The sequence below is a fragment of the Sus scrofa genome, chromosome 1 (assembly GCF_000003025.6).
Source record: "Sus scrofa isolate TJ Tabasco breed Duroc chromosome 1, Sscrofa11.1, whole genome shotgun sequence".
In the NCBI taxonomy this organism is placed as follows: domain Eukaryota; kingdom Metazoa; phylum Chordata; class Mammalia; order Artiodactyla; family Suidae; genus Sus; species Sus scrofa.
Window position 1 is genome coordinate 85,753,102 of NC_010443.5, and position 19,870 is coordinate 85,772,971.

Below are 19,870 nucleotides of genomic sequence, written 5' to 3' on the forward strand. Positions count from 1 at the left end.
GTGGCCAGAAGCCACCCGCCTCCACCACAAGCAAGCTGACGGGAAGGCGATTTCATCAAACCCACTAAACCGAGTGTAGACCCTCTGTGAAACGTCTCCTTGGGATCCCACCAGGAGTTTCTAGATTATGCAACTTAAATTTCAGGAACTGACATGTCTTTTCTCCTCTGCCTCATTTCTTTTTCTAATGTCTATCATTTACTTAGCTTGGATAATAACTATCAGTTGTATAGAACACAGATGTGATTTGTTTCCCTAAAGGAATGGGATAATTGGAGCAACAGAAGAGTATATTCACTTATATATCAGTTGTAGAGAATATGTATAGAATACATTCTTTTCCTAAAGGAACTATGTGATTGGAACTAGAGACAATTACATTTGCTTATACATCCACGTTGTCACAGGGAGAAGGCTTTTTATCCTGAGGATGGGGATAGTAGGGGGTTTGGAATTTGGCCTTCATGTAACATCTCTTGAGTGTTTTCTTATGGCTATTTTCCTATTTTCATATAGGAAGATCATGTTTGTATTGAAGACAGTGATTTAGATGTATCTGTATATTTTGTGCCATCATCAGAGTTTAGCATTCACTGTAAGCTGTTTATTGTAAAATGGAAGGGGGCATTCACTGGTGGGCACTGCAGGGTTAACTGGAAAAGGGAACCAGAGTAAAAATCAAACTAAAATTAGCTAGGAGGGCGTTCTCATTGCAGCACAGCAGAAACAAACTCGACTAGTATTCACAAGGATGAGGGTTCGATCCCCAGCCTCACTCAGTGGGTTAAGGATATGGCGTTGCTGTGAGCTGTGTTGTAGGTTCACAGATGTGGCTCAGATCCCATGTTGCTGTGGCTGTGGTATAGGCCGGCATCTATAGCTCCGATTCATCCCTAGCCTGGGAACTTCCATGTGCCATGGGTGTGGCCCTAAAAAGCAAAAAATAAAATAAAATAAAATGAAGTAAAATAAAATAAAATAAAATTAGCTAGGAGAAAATTCTTACAGTAACAAATGCATTTTAAAAATAGTACTAAAAAGATACCAATGGCAATATAACTTAAGTAACTTCCCCTAAAATCATAAATAATATCAACTAAAAAAACTGAGTTTGACTAAAGCAAATATGTTCAAATAGAACCCATTATCAGCCAAGACGTGGAAGAGCAGCATACGTTCCCTGCTCTGCTGGACTGACCCCATGAGATCAGAGTTCCCGGCAAGGACGCCTGCAGCCTTAGTGGAGAGGGAAGGCCAAAGCCAAGGTCCATACTGAGTTCTGGCATCTAAAACTCAGAATATCCTGAACCATAAGCCTAATGGATTCCCTAAATCTCTTCCAAACTTACTGCTAACAAGTACATCTTTTTCCATCCTAGACTGTTCAGGTGTTTCTATTTTTACACCAAGCACAGAGCTGTATTTTTAACCCTAACAAATGCTTTTTTGTTCTTTATTTCAGCCTCTGCTATCCAGAATCTGTCGCAAAGTGCCTTTACTTGACCCTCAAAGTTTCTGGCAATCTACAAATTGTCAATTTCTATATTCTGGCTCTAAAAAATCTGATAAAAATAAACAGGAAACATTTATATATATATATATATTATATTTATTTATTTATTTATTTTAGGGCTGCACCCAAGGCATGGGGAAATTCCCAGGCTAGGGGTCGAATTGGAGTTATATCTGCTGCCACGGCCACAGCAACACGGGATCTGAGCCACGTCTGTGACCTACACCACAGCTCAGAGCAATGTCGGATTCTTACAACCGACTGAGTGAGGCCAGGGATCGAACCTGCATCCTCATGGATACTAGTTGGGTTTGTTACCTCTGAGCCAAGATGGGAACTCCCAGGACACAACTTTTTAAATTGTAGTTTTAAAGTAATGTATGCATTGGTAATCCTTAAAAAAATGCCCATTTTTCCCCTAGTGTTTACGGAGAAAGGAAAACACTACATGACCCCATTTCTCTGGGTTTTTTTTTTTTTTTTTTTTTGTGGGAGGTGGGGATCTTTCTGCTGGAACTGGTGGGGAGCAGCTCCTCTCAAGCGTATGGGAGGAGAAGGGATCTGACAGCCCTTCCTCTGGGGGCAGGGCTGGGATGAGGACTCTGCAAAGGGGTCCCTGAGACTGTCCTTAGGTATTGCTAAACCATGGTAAAGGGCAGGAGAGGCCCAATCAGAAAAAGAGGCCCTGGCCAAGTCCCCAGCAAGCAGGCTTCCTCCTGTCCAACAGAGTCCTTAGTTGCTGTTAACGTATTTTCTTCTCTTTTTTTAGCTACTTAATAATATAAAGAACATGGAAAAAAACATTTATAACATCACGGCCAAAAAACCAAAACCAAAGCAAGCCAGAACAAACAAGATGGACGTTTAAATGACAATTTTGTCGCAAGAGACAGGCTTGGGCTGGCCATCTCCCCCCCCAAAAAAAAAGAGGCAGCAAGGTTGATCCCACCCCACTACAGTCTGGAGAAAAAGTACATTTGTTCAGCACTACACCACCTTGTCGGGACAAAAGGGAAGAACAAGGGAAAAATCCCAGAAGTTTCGTCAACATACAACCATCTTAGCCACAAAGAACAAAACCAAATACGATGAAGTTGAAAGAATCAGCATTTCTAAACATTTCACTTTCATTCAGATTTAATGAACAAGTTTATTGCTCTGCCACAAAAATTCTTTCTACTAATGAAAAAAAAGAGACGTGATATGAAGACAATCTGATTTTCCTTTATTGAACACTATCCCACAGCCAATATGTACAGATGCAATTAAGTAGAATTTATAAGCCTACCATGTGGAACATTTAAAAATTACTCTGAAATACTCTTAATGGAAATGATCAATTTACATGTCTTAATACAGTAATTCATAATTTTTCAACCAATATCCAAGATGGTTCATTTCATAAAAACTCCATTTTCAAGAAGAGGAAATATAGAAAAAAAAATCAGAAAAATATTTCAGTATCTAGTCACAATCTTCAAGTTTTTCTGTAAAAGAAATAAATAATAATTATAGACATTCTGGCCACCCTGAACTAAATATAGATTGTATGATTACTTTCTTTAATGACATATTTAACTTCCAGCAGAGCAGAGCTATTCTTGTATCACATTTTCACAATAGACCTGAAGATGTTTTTATGTTCAAAAAGAAATACAAGTCCAGGAGTTCCCATAATGGCTCGGCAGTAATGAACTCAACTAGTATTCATGAGTTCAGTCCCTAGCCTCGTGCACTGGGTTAAGGATCCAGCGTTGCCATGAGCTGTGATGTAAATTGCAGACGTGGCTCCAATCTGGCATTGCCATGGCTGTCGTGTAGCTCCAATTTGACCCCTAGCCTGGGAACTTTCCTATGCCATGGGTACGGCTCGAAAAGAAAAGAGAAGACAAGAAAAGAGAACAAAGAAATACACATCCAAATTTAAAACCAGTACCTTTAAAAATAGCAACAAGGGAGTTCCTGCTGTGGCATAGCGGTTAAGGATCTGACATTGCCACAGCTATGGCATAGGTTGCAGCTGTGGCTTGGATTCGATCCCTGGCCCAGGAACTTCCATATGCCATGGATGGGGCCAAAAAAGGAAAAAAAAAAAAAAAAAAAAAAGAAAAGAAAAGAAATAACACTAAGGCACACAGCCTTACCTTGACTCCCTGTTATAGATGGACCATGGAAGGGATAAGATGGACATAAAAGTGATAAAGTCCTCTAACCAGTCCTAAACGAGCCTGTAGAAGCTGGCTGCCCTCATAGACATTAAGAGGACATCAGAAAGACAGCATCTACTTCTACGTGTCCAAGAGAAGACAGGGGGCGTGTGGACTAACTTACGACACACTTACATAAGTAAGTGTGGCCCTAACTTATGCCCATAACAATATCCTCAGAACAGAACTACCACCATGGGGATCCTAGTGCCAGATGAGGGCAGTATTTTCTCTACATGGACAAATGTAAAGGTGTCTGGCTCTGGTAGGTGAGTGGGCCTTAATATCCATACATAGAATTCAGGGATTGCAGTGTTTTCTAAACTTTAAAAAAGTCTGGGCTATGTTACTATCTAAAACCTATTCTCACTTTTCCCTTCAATACAGTTCTTTAAAATGTATTATTATTATTTGGACAACCTAAGTATTAAAATGTGAAGCATTTAACTCCCATGTATGCATTTTGAACCATTTCATAAATGCCAGAGATAAAGTAAATCAGTATATTAATGACAACAACTTCTTAATTAAAACTGTGGAAAACTAACTTAACAGTTTTTAAATGGTATTCATTTTTGCCAGAGTAAAACTGCTGGAGGCACAGAAAAGCATGGCCTAGAAAATCTCAATGAATACATATCACTTATTATCCAAAAAAGGTCTGGAAATGGTAGTAGTGCTGAATATCTTTTTTTTATTATTATTTTTTTTTTCGCTATTTCTTGGGCCACTCCCGCGGCATATGGAGGTTCCCAGGCTAGGGGTCGAATCGGAGCTGTAGTCTCCGGCCTACGCCAGAGCCACAGCAACGCGAGATCCGAGCCACGTCTGCAACCTACACCACAGCTCATGGCAACGCCGGATCCTTAATCCACTGAGCAAGGGCAGGGACCAAACCCGCAACCTCATGGTTCCTAGTCGGATTCGTTAACCACTGCGCCAGGACGGGAACTCCCTGAATATCTTTTTAAAGTAACAATTTCCCTTATACATAATAAACAGGTTTTCTGTTCAACAAACCTATCTTTCAAGATAATATAAAGGCACATTTCAGAATGCTAAGAATCATCATATAGTTTATGTTTTAGTTTTTTGTTTGTTTTGGTTTGGTTTTGTGCTTGCTTTCTTTCTTTTTTTTTTTTTTTTTTTTTTGAGGGCCACACCTGGAGCATATGGAAGTTGCCAGGCTAGGAGTCAAATCTGAGCCACAGCTACCAGTCCACCTTGCAGCCACAGCAATGTGGGATTTGAACTCTGTGATCTATAACCACAGCTCATGGCAACACTGGATCCTTAACCCACTGAGCAAGGCTAGGGATTGAACCCACATCCTCATGGATACTAGTTCCCACTGAGCCATAATGGGAACACCTATATAGTTTAAATCACTGGCGTCCAAATTAATGGTGCTTGAAGTGCCGTCTTTCCATAACAGAAATTATCCCTATTCATGAATAGTTTAAAATACTGGTGAAAATATACAGAAAGGAGGGTAAAAGTTGGAACCACTGGAGTAAGACTTATTTGCAATCACGGCAGAGGGCAGCTTCATCTGGTGTTATTCGATGGTAACATATGGATGCTTCTGTTTTATAGGAATCAGATAATACATATGCTTGATATGTTTCTATTAAATGTGAACATAGGTTTACATTTTTTTTCTGAAATCCACGCTTTGTTCTGAAAGTTGCCAGTTACGAAAATACAACACACTGATGACTGTTGTTCCTTGGCTCACAGGACATCAATGTAAGGGACCCTCACTAGCTTTCTCAAAAAGCAGGGCAGACTTACCTCCCTGGTCAATAGTTGATCATTTTGCGAAGGGCATCATAGCATTTCCATTTGTCTGGGATATAGAACGGCTCAAAAATGTGAGGGAATGGCGTGTCATACCCACAAACTCTGGATATAGGAGCTTCAAGGTTCAGGAAACATTCTTCCTGCAGAGAAGAATCCAGATGGTTAACTTTAAGAACACTGATGTTTTTTGTTTTGTTTTGTTTTTTCCTTTTACATCCGCACCCACGGCATATGGAAATTCCCAGGGCCAGGCATCTAATCGAAGCTAAAACTGAGACCTACACCACAGCCACAGCAACATGGGATCTGAGCCACATCTGTGACCCAGACTGCAGATTGTGGCGATGCCGGATCCTTAACCTGCTGAGTGAGGCCAGGGATCGAACCCACATCACCACAGACACTATGTTGAGTCCTTAACCCACTGAGTCATAACAGGAACTCCAAGAACACTGCTTTTTATTCATAGATATGAAACATTATGATTTAACATACAATGCACCCAAGGGTATTAAAATAATTACATATATTATAATGTGAAAAAAGCAGGTAACCAGAGTATCCTGGTGGCACAGCAGGCTAAGGGTCTGGAATGGTCACTGCTGTGGCTCAGGTTTGATCTCTGGCCTGGGGACTTCTGCATGTCACAAGCACAGACAAAAACCAAAAACCAAAAACAAAACAGATAATGACATATTTGGCATGATCCCAGTTTTACTTAGAGTATATTTTCATGTTTCTATGTGTATTTTAAGCATACACACCCTCTGGGATTATACCAAACAGGCTATTCTACAAATATAAATGTATGGCAGAATTATAACAAAATGTTCACAGTAAACTCTGCAGGTTGAATTAGTGATGGTAAGTGTTTTCCTGTTTCCTGCATTTTTCAAATTTTACATATAGTCAACATGTATTACTTTCATAATATACATTATCACTAGCAGACTGAACTACCATTTACTTCACTATGACCAGGTCTCTCTCAGCGCCAGGCTTTGGTAGATGCTGTCAGTCCCGGGCTACTCACAACCCAAGCCCACTGCTCTTTGCCTAACAGATGCACTGACATCTCCCTGCTATCACCTTAGGAGGCATCTCCACCAGGAAGCCTTCCTTGATAGTACCTCCCCAATCCTGCCCCACTGATGAGGGATGTGCTTTGGCCCTGAACTCCCACAGCACTGAACTCAGCACAACCCACAGCTGAGGCCCAATTATCACTCTTCCCTAAGAAGTATGAACTCCACCAGGTGAGGCTAGTGATCTGGCTCAAAAAAAAAAAAAAAAAAAGTAAGATCCCAATCACAGGAGACCCTGTAGGAAATTATCTTCAAGGGGAAAAAAATAATGTTATTCAAGGGAAAAATTCAAATTTGAAAATAAAAATTTTAGAGCATTAAAAAAAATCAAAAAAGAGATACGTGATTAAACTAGTCAGAGAAAAATGATACTACCATTCACCACTATTACCTGAAATCACAATCTTGGGTTTTTACACATCTACTTTCTACACGGCCTTATGTTCCAAAGGAGTTGAGAGGGTTCACAGTTTCTTAGAAATTTTACTAACTGTATTTTTAAATTCTTATCCAGCACCATATACAGGCTGGCTCTTCCAGCAACAGGAAATCTTCATCAACAACATGAGAACCTTGAATGCGTAAGGTTTAGAGTCACCTAAGAAATTCCACAACTAATGAGTTCAAAGAGATGACAGATTGGGTGGGCTGTTTCTTGACTGAAATAAGTAATTTTAAAGGGATTTAAATTGTCAATTTGGGATTAACTCAGTTTATTACTTCAGTTGACATGACCTGCTTTTTTCACCTCCCCTGAATACTACATTCTTCATAAACAAAATATCCATGGGCACTGCTGAATACTGAAAAGCAAGGGCAAAATATTTCACTTAAATACCTTTGATCTTCTGCATGTTAGAAAATATTATTCTTTCAAGCTAGTTCCCTGGAAAGCTGATAGAAGGATGTTTCAGTGTTTGTGAAAATCACTATTTTTTAGCAGAATGACCAACATCACCAAACTAATTTTTTTTTTTTTCAAATATCAGTGCTTCTAATTCCTCAAGAATGTGCGAGCATGCTACAGGAATACGTCGATATGTTTGCAGAGGCACAGAAAAAGGCTGTGAGGTCACGCTTGAACTGTAAACAGTGGTCACCCTTGGAGGCAGGGAGTGGCAAGGAGGTGACAAAATGATCCCACTTGTACATTATACGTACTGTTGGAGCTATGATGTCATAGCAATGCCTTTGTAATTATGTGGCACTGAGATAAAGGAAAGAGTAAAAGGAATCCTCTTCTTATGCAAATAAAGGTTCCTGTTTTATTTACACAAATCTGTTATTTTATATATAGTATTTTCTTAACTTGGAAGTAGTTACTATAAGGTATGTAGAATTAAATGATTATAAAGTATTATATATAAATGAACTATAAAAATCATGGAAGATAATTCAAGAATATATGATTTAGTTTTATAAAGATATATCCTAACCAATGGAAACAGTATAAAATTTTAATGCTTTGCTATCTGAAATATTAAAGAGACAAGTTATTAAAGAGTATTAAAGAGATAAGTATTAAAGTATTAAAGAGTACAAGTTATTATTTCTGTTATAATAACATTATAATATTATAATATAATATAATAATATAATACTATAATAATTATTATACAATAATAATAATAATAGAATTATTATTATTATTATTATTATTATAACAAGTTATTATTCTCTCTGAAGTATTAAAGAGACAAGTTTTTCTTTCCATGGACTTGTATTAAAACTTCTTTTAAAGAAATCAGAAATAAGATGTTTGGGTCAAGCAGCTGTGCAGTTACTTCCTACTAAACTGGTTCACATACACGATCTCTCTGTAACTATGTGTGTCTTTGGCAACTATCAAAACAGGCATCCTTGGAGTTCCCTGGTGGTACAGTATGTTAAGGATCTGGCATTGTCACTGCAGTGGCTTGGTACTCTGCTGTGGCGTGGGTTCGATCCCTGGCCTGGGAATTTCCGTATTCTGCGGGCATGGCCAAAACCAAACCAAACCACAAACAAAAAAATAAGTGTCCTTGTTCAAGCTCATTTTTTTCCCTCTAGAAGCCATATGTACACACAGACACAGAAATATTTAAAACTTCTCAGAAGATTTGTAGATCAACATACCAGATTAATGCTGCACAAAGTTTATCTCTCTACATTATTTCCACATTATGACACCCTAACTACAGCAACCACGTGCCCTGAACTTTCAAGACAATTCAGATTAATCATATGCTTCTTTTTCATTGGCCACATATGCCCACTCATATTTTTAAAACTGTGATGATTTTTGATTTAGAAGTAGAAACCCATAAAATTAGGAATAGATAATTACTTAATCTGCGGGGTTGTCATGAGGGTTACCAGTAATATCCAGCCAGGGGCTAAGATAGGAAGTACCAGTTTCTGGTCTCCCTTCCTGGAGAGCTTGTGTGCAGACCGGCTCAATCTGTTTGGCACAATGATGGATGGGACTGCAAGGTTCCAAAGCAGATCACAGTGGAGCATGTAACCAGGGGCAACAGAAGAGAACCCAGGCAGGGCCAAGAGAAACTTTCTTCCAGCTATACGTGTTCCAAAGTTTCTCACCCTGGATCCAGTGAAAAGAGCCAAAAGGAAACTACGAGGTAGTAACACCTACCTATACAGTATGTGCTTTGACATAAATAATCAGGTGCTTTGAGAAAAAGGGATAGTCTAGTCCTTCTAAAAGACCCTCACAGGAAATTCTAGGTGATGATATTTGAATTTACTTCTGAATGTGTCTTTCTATAAGTATGAAAATTTTCTTATGTTAAGAATAGCAAGCAGTACTTAGGATGTAGCGACACAGTGCTAAATGAGTTCTAGTTTATCTCATTTAATCGTTTTAACAAATCTATAAGGTAGGTATTATATTTCACTTCCAATGAGGAAACCAAGTTGAAGGAACTTGTTCAAGGTGGACCAGCTACATACATCATCAAGTTAAGACTCAAAGCTGACTGTATTCATTCTGCAAATTTTGAGGCATAGCAATAACAACAATAAAAATGTTTAAAAATGGTAAAGTGGAAGGCAGGCTGGGAATAAGGTTTTACCATAGACCATCGAGAGGGTTAAATTCGGTCTAAGAAGCCTTTCCCATGTATATATAAGGAAACTAGAGTTAAGATGTGAAAAAGCTGAAAGCACACATTTAAGCAGGACAGTAACACAGAGTGATAAACAGACAGTCTTGGGTATCAGGAAGCTCCAGGCGGTCCTAAATGATTTAAAGACGCATAACTCAAACTGCTTACATATTAGCCATCTGGGTTTCTATGCATGTTATAACCAGAAAAGGAAGCAAATGATATGAAATAACAATTCCAAATCCTAAAAATCGCAGATGCAGGCAAAACACATTATTTTCCTATGTTCTGTAACAAAGCAAAAAAAAATTTTAAACGCCTTGTTGAAATTGTGAAGGATGGAGAGACTATCAATTTTCTAGCAGGTAAGAGAGAGTAAATAAACATTAAAAAAAATAGGATCCACGATTGTTTTAGAATAAATATTATCGCTAGGTTTTGAAAAATTAAGTGTACTTAATATTAGCTATAGTTAATAATACTGTATGGCATATTCAAAGTTATTAAGAGACTAGATCTTAATACTTCTCATCACAAGAAAAATGAAGTATATGGCAGTTATTCATGTGTTTTGGTGAATGTAATACAGGTTACATGTTATGTACATGGGTATGTAAAGGCATGTATATTTGGGTTTTCATGGGTTCCCTCAAGATATCTCAATATTTAACCTCATTTCTCCATTAAAGTTCTAAGGACCTGAGCTATAAATCCTTGTCACCGTGTCACAGGAGTTATATCACTGAAATCAGTGTCAGGCATTCTACCCTGCAGCTATGGTGACTTGCAACAAATCTTTTTGTTGTTTTTATGGCAATGCTGTATAATGTAATTGATCCAGCATGGAATTCTATCTGAAAGGAATCTTTGTTCTACTAGGATTTAACATCTCTAAGGCTCTGTTGACAGCAAAAGAGAAGTATCAAAAATTCTGTCGGTCGTGTTATCATTTTGTGACTCCACTCTTACTCTGCCTATTTGCCTCTCTAGCTTGGGCAGCAGCATATGAGAAGTACCTGGTTTCATGCCTAACATATCATAGTGCTCAGTAATTGCTAGGTTTTTTTTCTTCCAGTTTTATTGCGATATAATTGACATAGAGCCCTATGTAAGCTTAAGGTGTGCAGCATCATGATTTGACTCATGTATCATGAAATGATTGTCACAGTAAGATTAGTAAATATTCATCATCTCATCTAAATACAAAATTAGGGAAATAGAAACAAAAAAATGTTTCCTTGTGATGAGAACTCTTAGGACTCTTTCTTTCTTTCTTTTTATTTTTATTTACCTTTTTTTTTTTTGGAGGGTGCTCCCATGGCCTGCAAAAGTTTCTGGCCAGGGATCAAACCCGGATCAGAGTGACCAGAGCCACAGTAGCGACAACACCAGATCTTTTTAATCACTAGGCCACCAGAGCACTCCAAGACTAATTCTTAAGAGCTTTCATATATAACAAACAGCAGTTGTACATTGAATCCTAGTACTTATAACTGGAAGTTGGCACCTTTTGACTGCCTTCATGCAGTTCCCCCTCTGCCTCCAGTAACCACAAATCTGATTTTTCTTTAAGTTTGTTTTTAAAGTATAATTGACCTAGTAATTGCTAGATTTTTATTTTCCTCTTAAGATTTCCAAGTTATAATAAACCCAAGATATCTGAAATGATAGACCAAAGCACCATTGAAGACAAGATTTTGGTACAAAGAACAGCCAACACTGAAAAGTTAACATCCATTATAGTGTTGTGCCTGACAGCTACTATTTATTGGACACTTACTAAGCCTTAAAAAATGTAAGAAAATACTCAAAACAAGTACTGCTGCATGAGGAAGGAGGGTGGAGGCCACTGAGGCCACAGAAGGAACGAGGCTGAGCTCACCAGAAAGGCAGGATCTGGTGCTGCCCCCTGGTGGGGAGCAGGGAGCCTACACACTGATTGCCAGTTCTGGGCCTAGAATGACAGAGTAATTATGGCCAGATAGGGAAGTCAGGCACTCCAGAAATGGTTAAAAAAATAACACACACACACACACCCGGGGCAAAAGAACATAATTTTCAAGCATTGCTACTATAGAAATGTAGCCTGTCAGTCAGCTACTGGAAGGTTCCAGGTAATGTGATCAAGACACACACACTTCAAAAAATAGTCAAGAATAAAGACCAAATACTATCATTTGATTTAGTTTTTTTCACGTTGCTTTGTAAATATCTTTAATTTGTTTAATTTTTAATTTACTTTTTATTGTAGTTGATTTAGTGTTGTGTCAATTTCTGGTTTAACCTGAGTCTGAAATTGCATTGAAGGAAAAAATGAGAACTGAATGATTGCTTTAAAAATAATTCAAATTTCTTTCTAAGAACAATTTTGTTATAATTTTTATTTGGTCTTTCGAATGTCAGAAAGTTGGATACAGCCCATTGCACAAGACTACATCTTGGAAAGTTGTGAAGTTTAAAGTGAGATAAGAAAAAATTAGGTCTTTTATGTTCCTACTTTCTTACGGCTGATACAGGATGATGAAATTTCTTCCCCCTTTCCTGAGAAACTATTCAGCTAATTTTCCTAAAGTTTTAATGGAAAGTCAGAAACACAGGGCACTGTGATGAGAAACACATCAAAGTCAAAATGCACTGCCTATAGGATTATCTGATGAATCCGGATTTCATATTCCTCCTTGGAACAATGAGGACGATCAGTCCACAACTTAATTCCAAAGTAATAACTCAGATTTGTAAATTACTTTGCAAACAAAAAGGTCCAGGTTATACCACATAATCATTATGCTGCTCCTACCACATTTAAATTAGGGGCGCACATTTTGTTTCTAAGAGGGCGTTGGAGGGGGAGGGTAAATTAAGCTTATTGATGTTATAAGCACTGAACAAGGCATATAGATTGTAGAGTTATCATCTGTTTTCTAGGAGAAAACATTAAGAAACAGCTTGAAGTGATTTGCGAATGTGCTTAGTACCTAAACTCCAACACCATTTAGTCCTTCTTAGTTATTATTGAAAATAAAGCAAAATATTTTGCTTCTAAATTCAATTAGTTGTCTAGGAGCCGTAATGAACTATGCAAGAGTTGAACTAAAAAAATATGAGGAAAACAAAATTTACATACCAAAATGATGTCTATTTGATAGTCCATGAACTTAGAGACCTATGTTTTGATTTGAAGTTGATGACTCCTAGTTATTTATGTAAGGTGAGACATCACCCAGCTTCCAAATATTATCAGAGAATATTTGTTTCAAATCTACCATGAAAACTTGCCCACAGCCAAAACATTTGAGTTTCAGCAGATGAGAAAAAATGATGCTGGTGTCTGAATCACAAATGAGTCACAGAAACCTGAGAAGGCACTCTGCCAGGAACTTGGAATTAATTTCATTACTGAATTAAACAAATACAACTTTACTGATGTAAAATAAAGTATTTTTCATTTACCCTAATGGTTTGAGCAGTATATATTGCTTTTTTAAAAAACGGAGCTTAAAATATACATGTTATGTCTGTATCACTCTTCTATATAGCACAGACCTATGGAATGTACTCTTCAGACCGCAGAGTCCCTACTCTATCTCCAAACTAACAGGATGCTCCCCTCATCATTACAGCTATGTTTATTTTATTTTTCTAATACCATGCACACGAGATGCACTCAACAAACACTTGATATGAGGTCTCTCACTTTTAAAATACAGTTGAACCAATTCAAGTAAATAAGACAGTATACAAATAATATAATTTCATCCAGCTTTGTATAACACCTATGACTACAAAACATTATAGTCAACCCAAATATTTCAGCAAAACTTTCCTTTAAAATTATAACCTTGACTAAATTAAAAGTTAAGATCTCTATTGCTTAACCTCACTAGAACATCTTCAATGTCTGCCGATTAAAAAAAAAAAGTCCCTTTCTTCCTCTTTAATGCAAATTACTGGCAATTTAGTACAAATTTTGTTTTCTAAGATTTCTTTCAGCTAGTTAAAGAATGGAACTGAATTCTAAACTCAGATTTTCACTTAAATTCAAATTCCATTTTTAAAATGGAAGTTTCTTTCTGAAGTTAGACAGAAATATTATTTCTGATCCAAACGGGTTTCCTTGGATACAGTCTAGCTACCTTAATCAGAGTTAGAGAATGCTATTAAAATATACATAGAAAAGGATTTATGGTTCAAATTTGACAGTTGTGTTAGGATATGAAAATGTTAATATAAAATTACCTATGACTCTCAATACATCAATTTTACATTACTGTAGAACAAATTTTAAAATTAATGTTAATAACTTATTATATAGCAGAAATTGCTTTTTTCTCCAAATGACACTTTTGTAAATTTCACTATTTTAAAATCAGAAGTAAGTGAAAGCAAGGGACAACTTCTTTCTACCATTTATAATCTTATCTGAAATCATTTTTTTTAAGTACCTAGTGCTCATTATGGCCCAGAGACGGTACTAAATATGTTACAAATATTAAGTCTTTTTAATTGTTCATAAACACTAAATTAGCAATCACAAAGGTAAAGCAAGCACCCCATTCAAACCACTCTGGTTTGGTTCTGCTTTCGAACATTCCCCCAGATATAGTTTTGGGCTGTGACCCGCTGGGGCGGCCTCACCATTTACACCTGAAGAGTACAAAGGCTAATAATAATAATAATAACAACAATAATAATTTCTTCATTAAATCTTCCCTCAACATACTCTGTTAATTTGCTGCAATCAGTCTTCAAAGATGTGCTGATGTTTAAAATGTTCCAAATCTAAAGTTCTCTTAAATTCTTGAAAGATGTGCAAATCTTGACATATAAAATGCACTGTGGCTACAATGCCTTTGTTAAAGCACTTTACATTCAACAGAGAGGGGGAAAAAAAAGGCAATGCTCTCAAATTTCCACAGACGCTGAAGCTTCTCAAATTTTATAGTTCAAAATTCTTCCTATAGAAAAAAGAATCCACCGGCAGCGAAGTTTGAGAGCGGAATTTCCTTAGAATGGAAATGCATAATGATAAACATAAGCGACTAGCAGCACTGGGTCGTCTCAGGAACAAATCACTCTCTGTAAGGTAGGATTTTTGCTTGGCTTGGCATTAGGACATTTAAAATACTCCTGTAAAGCAACTTTTGATGATCCTACAAGGCATTCAATTTTTCTGCTTGTTTCTCAGCAAAATTCTTTGTATGGCATTCTGACACCACCAAACGGTGCTCGGAGGGCAGAAATCAATCCTGGCTGAAGTGACCTTACGATTGCTTTGTCTCACAGAAAGCATATTCTTTTAGAATCGGGGGTGGGGGTTGAACCTGCACTCAGAAAATTGCTAGTGGGACGTGTCACTGTCCCCATTTTGCAACCTGTTTTTTGAAGTTTCAAGACTAATTACAAAACGAAACTGCTAGAATAGAGTGATTTGACCCTCTCTGGCAGCATCTTTCTAAAAAGTTTAAGAAGTTGGATTAAAACAAACAAACAATAGAAAAAGAGGGCTAAACTATTTGCTATTTACATATGATACTCTTTTGTTACAGTATAATGGCAGCTTTTTCTTTACGGGTTCTTTCTCTCTAAACGTTAAATTTCTAGTCTACATTTTTGTTTATGTTTAAAAAATGATGAAACAACTTGCTAAATGTAAAAAAAAAAGCAAGGAAAGAGAAAAAATCAACTTTGTTTTACCTATATGATGCCAAAAGAGACATGTCAATGTTTTTTAGCGAATTAAACATAATTTGTTTTTTAAAGTTAATCTGGGGTGTCACAGCAACACAGCCTTTAAACTTGCTTTTGCCGAATGTATCAATCAGACCAAGTTACTTTTTTCTTAGCAGCTTAATGTTGGTCATCAGGTCACTGCAATTTTAATAAGAAAAGCACAGCAGAAATAAATGTCCTAGGCTAGCATCAATTATTTCAATTAGGGAGATTGGTTCCCAAACTTGTTAACTGGACCCAGGAGCAGTAGCATTCCCAAAGTTTAATAATTGAACAAATTAACAAAGCAAACAAGTTTCTGGCAGAAGTCTCTGACCTTTGTTAAGAAAAGGCTTACTTGTAAGAGCTCTCATTATTTACATGCAGATGACTTTTGTTAACATAAGGAGTTTAACCTATTCATTAAAACAACTCTAGCAATTTTAATTATGGTCTATATAAAAAAATATATATATATATATGATGCAGAGTCCAAAAGATATTTTCAGTCCTATTTACTGTATTTACATATGCATGTTTCTACCTTTAAAGTTGGGTAATATTTCTTACAAAGAAGCTCTTCAGGTTGAATGTCTAGGCATTTACATACATGTTTTCATGTTAAAATTTCAAGAATCAAGAGATAATTGAGAATTAGGGGGATAATATGCATTCCCTCCTTTTTTTTTAATTTTGTATAAACTGTATGCTAATGAAGTGAACCCAATTCTGTACATATTCTCACAAAGTCTGTATTGCATACTCAGAGTGGACAAATTTCTAACAAGCCTGATTAAATCATAGATACATTAGTGAAGGGGTGGTTAGTAACTGGGAGCTGGTTCTGGTTACTTTCATAGTTAAGCATGAAAATTTAATGTTAGAAATGTCCAGAGGGACTATTCCTTAATACATTTTCATGAACGACATTTATATAGGTCCTATCAACAGCTGATGTTCATATATTTTACTGATTTGGACCAGACCATTTACATACCATTTTTTATCTCCTTACTTGGAGCTAAACTATATAAAATTCAATCCCGTCCCTCAACGAGGCATCAGGCTAAGACTCATAGCACTGATCCCCACAGAGCATATTAGTCATATGCCAACAGACAACAGTGTACATACATCTCACATGTGGTCACAAACCAATAATTCTGTCTTTAACCAACACATGATGAATATCCTGAGAAACAGCACGGAGGCTACCAGGAAAGAAATGTGTCCAGGTGGCCATGCATCAGTTCAGGAAAAGGAGTACGCAGTACACGTGGTCAGAGAACAGAAAAGCCAGGCGGTCACTCAAGAGTGACAAAGAGATGTTCCTACTGAATAATAAACAAGTACAGTGATTTATATCATCCCACTGAATCCTTTCAGCAGTCTAGGTGTCAGTGACAAGTGGGGTGCCGAGGCCGGCAAAGGTCAAATGAGGTGACGGAGGTCACCCAGGGGTACTTGAAGGAGTACACACACCTGCCTGGTTCCTCCTGGGTCTCCTTGCAGGAGACTTTAAAAGTGGGCACAACAGTCTTTCATGGATGCAAGGTGAAAACTGTATTACTAGAGTTACCACTACCACCTTGAAAGAGAAACTGGTGGAAATGTCTGCTTGTTTAGGAAATACCCTATCAAGATCTTTTTTTTTTTTCTTTCCAATTTTAATAAAAAGCTTAGCAGTTTTTAGTGCCTTGGGGCAGGGGTCACTGGGGAATAAATGGATCTTTTTAGTTGGAGTTGCACTAGGTTAAGCTTGGCTGTCTGTGCTTGGTGTCTTTTAGATTCTCGCTGAGGAGAAGTTGAAGGGAAGGAGGGACAAAAGTGGAATCTGTTCCTCGTTTTTGACCAACAGCTAGTTTGAGTGCAAGGCGCAAGCTGCCACTTTGGGTTCTGAAGCTGATTTTGAATTTTCAGGAAAACATGGGCGTTCGATCTATGGTAGGCTAGACGTTTAAAGTTTCTTCTAAAAGTTAAAAAAATCATTACAGTGCTTCACCAGGAAATTAAATTTGCTCATTTTCATCTCGTTCCTTACCACTGATTGACTCTACATGAACTTAGGTAGCTAAGTAATTTGATAAGAATGCGACGGCTTTTTGACAGATTAGACAAATGGTTTAAATCAACATAGGTCACAAGTTTTCTCCTGGTCTGAACTTAAATTGGAATATGAAATGTAAGCCTCTGCTCCCAGTAAATATTTTATGGCTCTTTTCCATGATTAACTCACTTTGGAGAACTCTAAAGCTACAGGAGAAAATTTCTGGCGGATTTCAATACATGTTTCTTGAGAAGAAAATGAAAAATTCTTTTTTTTTTTTCCCCCTGCAATGAAAACAACAGACAGGGCATTGCAGTTAGGTTCATCTTAAAGTTAAAATGCAAATTTAAGTGTGGTGTGGGGGTCTGCCGGCTTCAGTTAGTGGTTATTGGCACAGTCTGCACAGCTGGCTCTGGGGTGTTTATTAAATAGCCCTGAGCTCTCATTATAGGTGCAAAGCTCGTTGCATGCTCATACGTGCCATCCAGTGGACCTGGCCATGTACAGAGGAACCCATTCCTGTGCGTGGAAGCTAAGGGGTCCCAACTGGCTGAGGCCAGCATTTCGGTTATCCCTGAAAATTGTCACTTTTACAGCTCAATTAAAACATGCATTAGGATTTCATCTTTTTCAACTCCCAGCTCCCTCCATAAGCGGGCTTCTCTTTGACAGAACAAGTCAGCAACCTGCAAGCATTTTCCTTAGGTTGCCTCAAATGCTAATGATGGAGCAAATCGAATTAAGTTTGTATGATTTGCTTCAGCCGTAGGTACCTCAGTGACTCCAAAAGGAATGTGAAGCGTCTCTTTTCTCTCCAAAACAACCACGCCGCACGCCAAACTGATAACCGTTAAACACAGCTGCAGAGCAAATGTGGTGGGGTTGGGATCCTGTAAATAGCGTTTACACTTCCATCTGCCTGCAGAGGCAGAACCACCACTGATGGCAGGTTTCTATTACTGTAAAATGAATGTCATATATAAAGATTAAGTTGCTTGTTTCGCCCAGCACTTACTGAGCTGATTTATGTGCCACGAGTTTCCTCCAGGTGAGAATGTTCACCCACACACTGGAAACCCTGACTATTGATCAGCGCATACCATCAGCATCTTGCTGAAATGGCCTGCAAGCTCTGCAGTGCACAGAAATAAGAGCAAAGGTTGCTTTGGGTGTTTGGGGGCATATTTAGGGAATAACCCACAGGCAATATAGCTAACTGCATTCCTGAAGAAAATCACATACACTGTGTTTATTAGAAATGCTTTTCTTTTAAATTACAGTAAGTGTGCAAAAACAAATCTTCAGACACCTCTGAGCTACAGATATTAAACTATTTTTTATTTCAGTAGGGGCTCTCCAAACTGGGTGGGTTGCTGGGCGCTTAAGGCCATGACCACATTCCCTCCAGACTGCTATGGCAACTAACCTTCCCCCATCAATAAGCAACAGCTCTGAATGCTGATGTTCGGGGGTGGGGGGGTGGGGGTGGGAGTTTCCTTTTCTGTGGCAATAAATAACGACATGAACTAGTTTCAAGACTGAAAATACCACTTTTTTGTGTGTGCAAAACAATTATCTTTGCTGACTGAATTCTTTCACTAGAATTCAACTTGGTAAATAAAGGCAAAAAAAAAAGGGGGGGGGGAAATCAGCCATCAGAGTCCAGTTCCATTTTAAAGCAAGAGTAACATTTTTGACATAAGCAATCTAAGGATATGGCAGCTGGAGTAGGTTATGAGTGGAAGAAAACCAGGTCTCCCAAGACCAAATGACCTGTCAGAAGCAAAACTGACAGCAAGAAAACAACATGTGCTTCCCTGCAGCTCTTGGAGTTTCTTAAAAGAAGCACACATGTCAATAGCCCTATTTCTTATCTGTGATGGTTTCCAGGCACATACTTTATTACTGGTCAGGGTAACAAATAAATTGATTACATTTTAAAATTCAATACATTTTATTATATTACAGTTGTACAACCATCATCACAACCTGATTTTAGAACATTTCCATCCCAAACCCGCAGTCCCCTTCTCCCCCCACCTGTCTGTCCCCTTTGGTAACTGCTAAGTTCTTCAAAATCTGTGAGTCTGTTTCTGTTCTGCAAAAGTTTGCATCCGTTTGTTTTAGATTCCACATATAAATGATAGCATATGATATGATTACATTTTTTTTTTTAAGTTAACTACATCTTTCCCTCCTATTTAAGGAGGAAAGTATTTGTCTTCACTGGCTCAAGCATCGCGGTTAAATCTTTAAGCTGTGTCTCGTTTTAGGTTGGCAAACCTGACAGTGTGAAGTGCCGTGCACGCTGGTTTTCACAGCCTATGGTATTAGGAGTGCAGTGTACAGCACAGAGTAAATATCTGCTAACGCAACAATTCCAACTGTGACCTATATTCTGT

General features: G+C 37.8%; 1 protein-coding gene across 2 annotated transcripts in view; it reads right to left on the reverse strand.

Moving 5' to 3' along the window:
• BCKDHB (branched chain keto acid dehydrogenase E1 subunit beta) overlaps positions 2,718 to 19,870 on the reverse strand; it is a 261,843-nt gene continuing 244,690 nt past the window's right edge. Inside the window, exons 10-11 of one of the 2 annotated variants that reach the window (XM_021082900.1) lie at positions 5,515 to 5,663; positions 2,718 to 3,000 (exon numbers count right to left, since the gene is read on the reverse strand). In XM_021082900.1, coding sequence (XP_020938559.1) covers positions 5,523 to 5,663 — 141 coding nt within the window. In that variant the 3' untranslated portion in view covers positions 2,718 to 3,000; positions 5,515 to 5,522. 2 annotated transcript variants of the gene reach the window in all.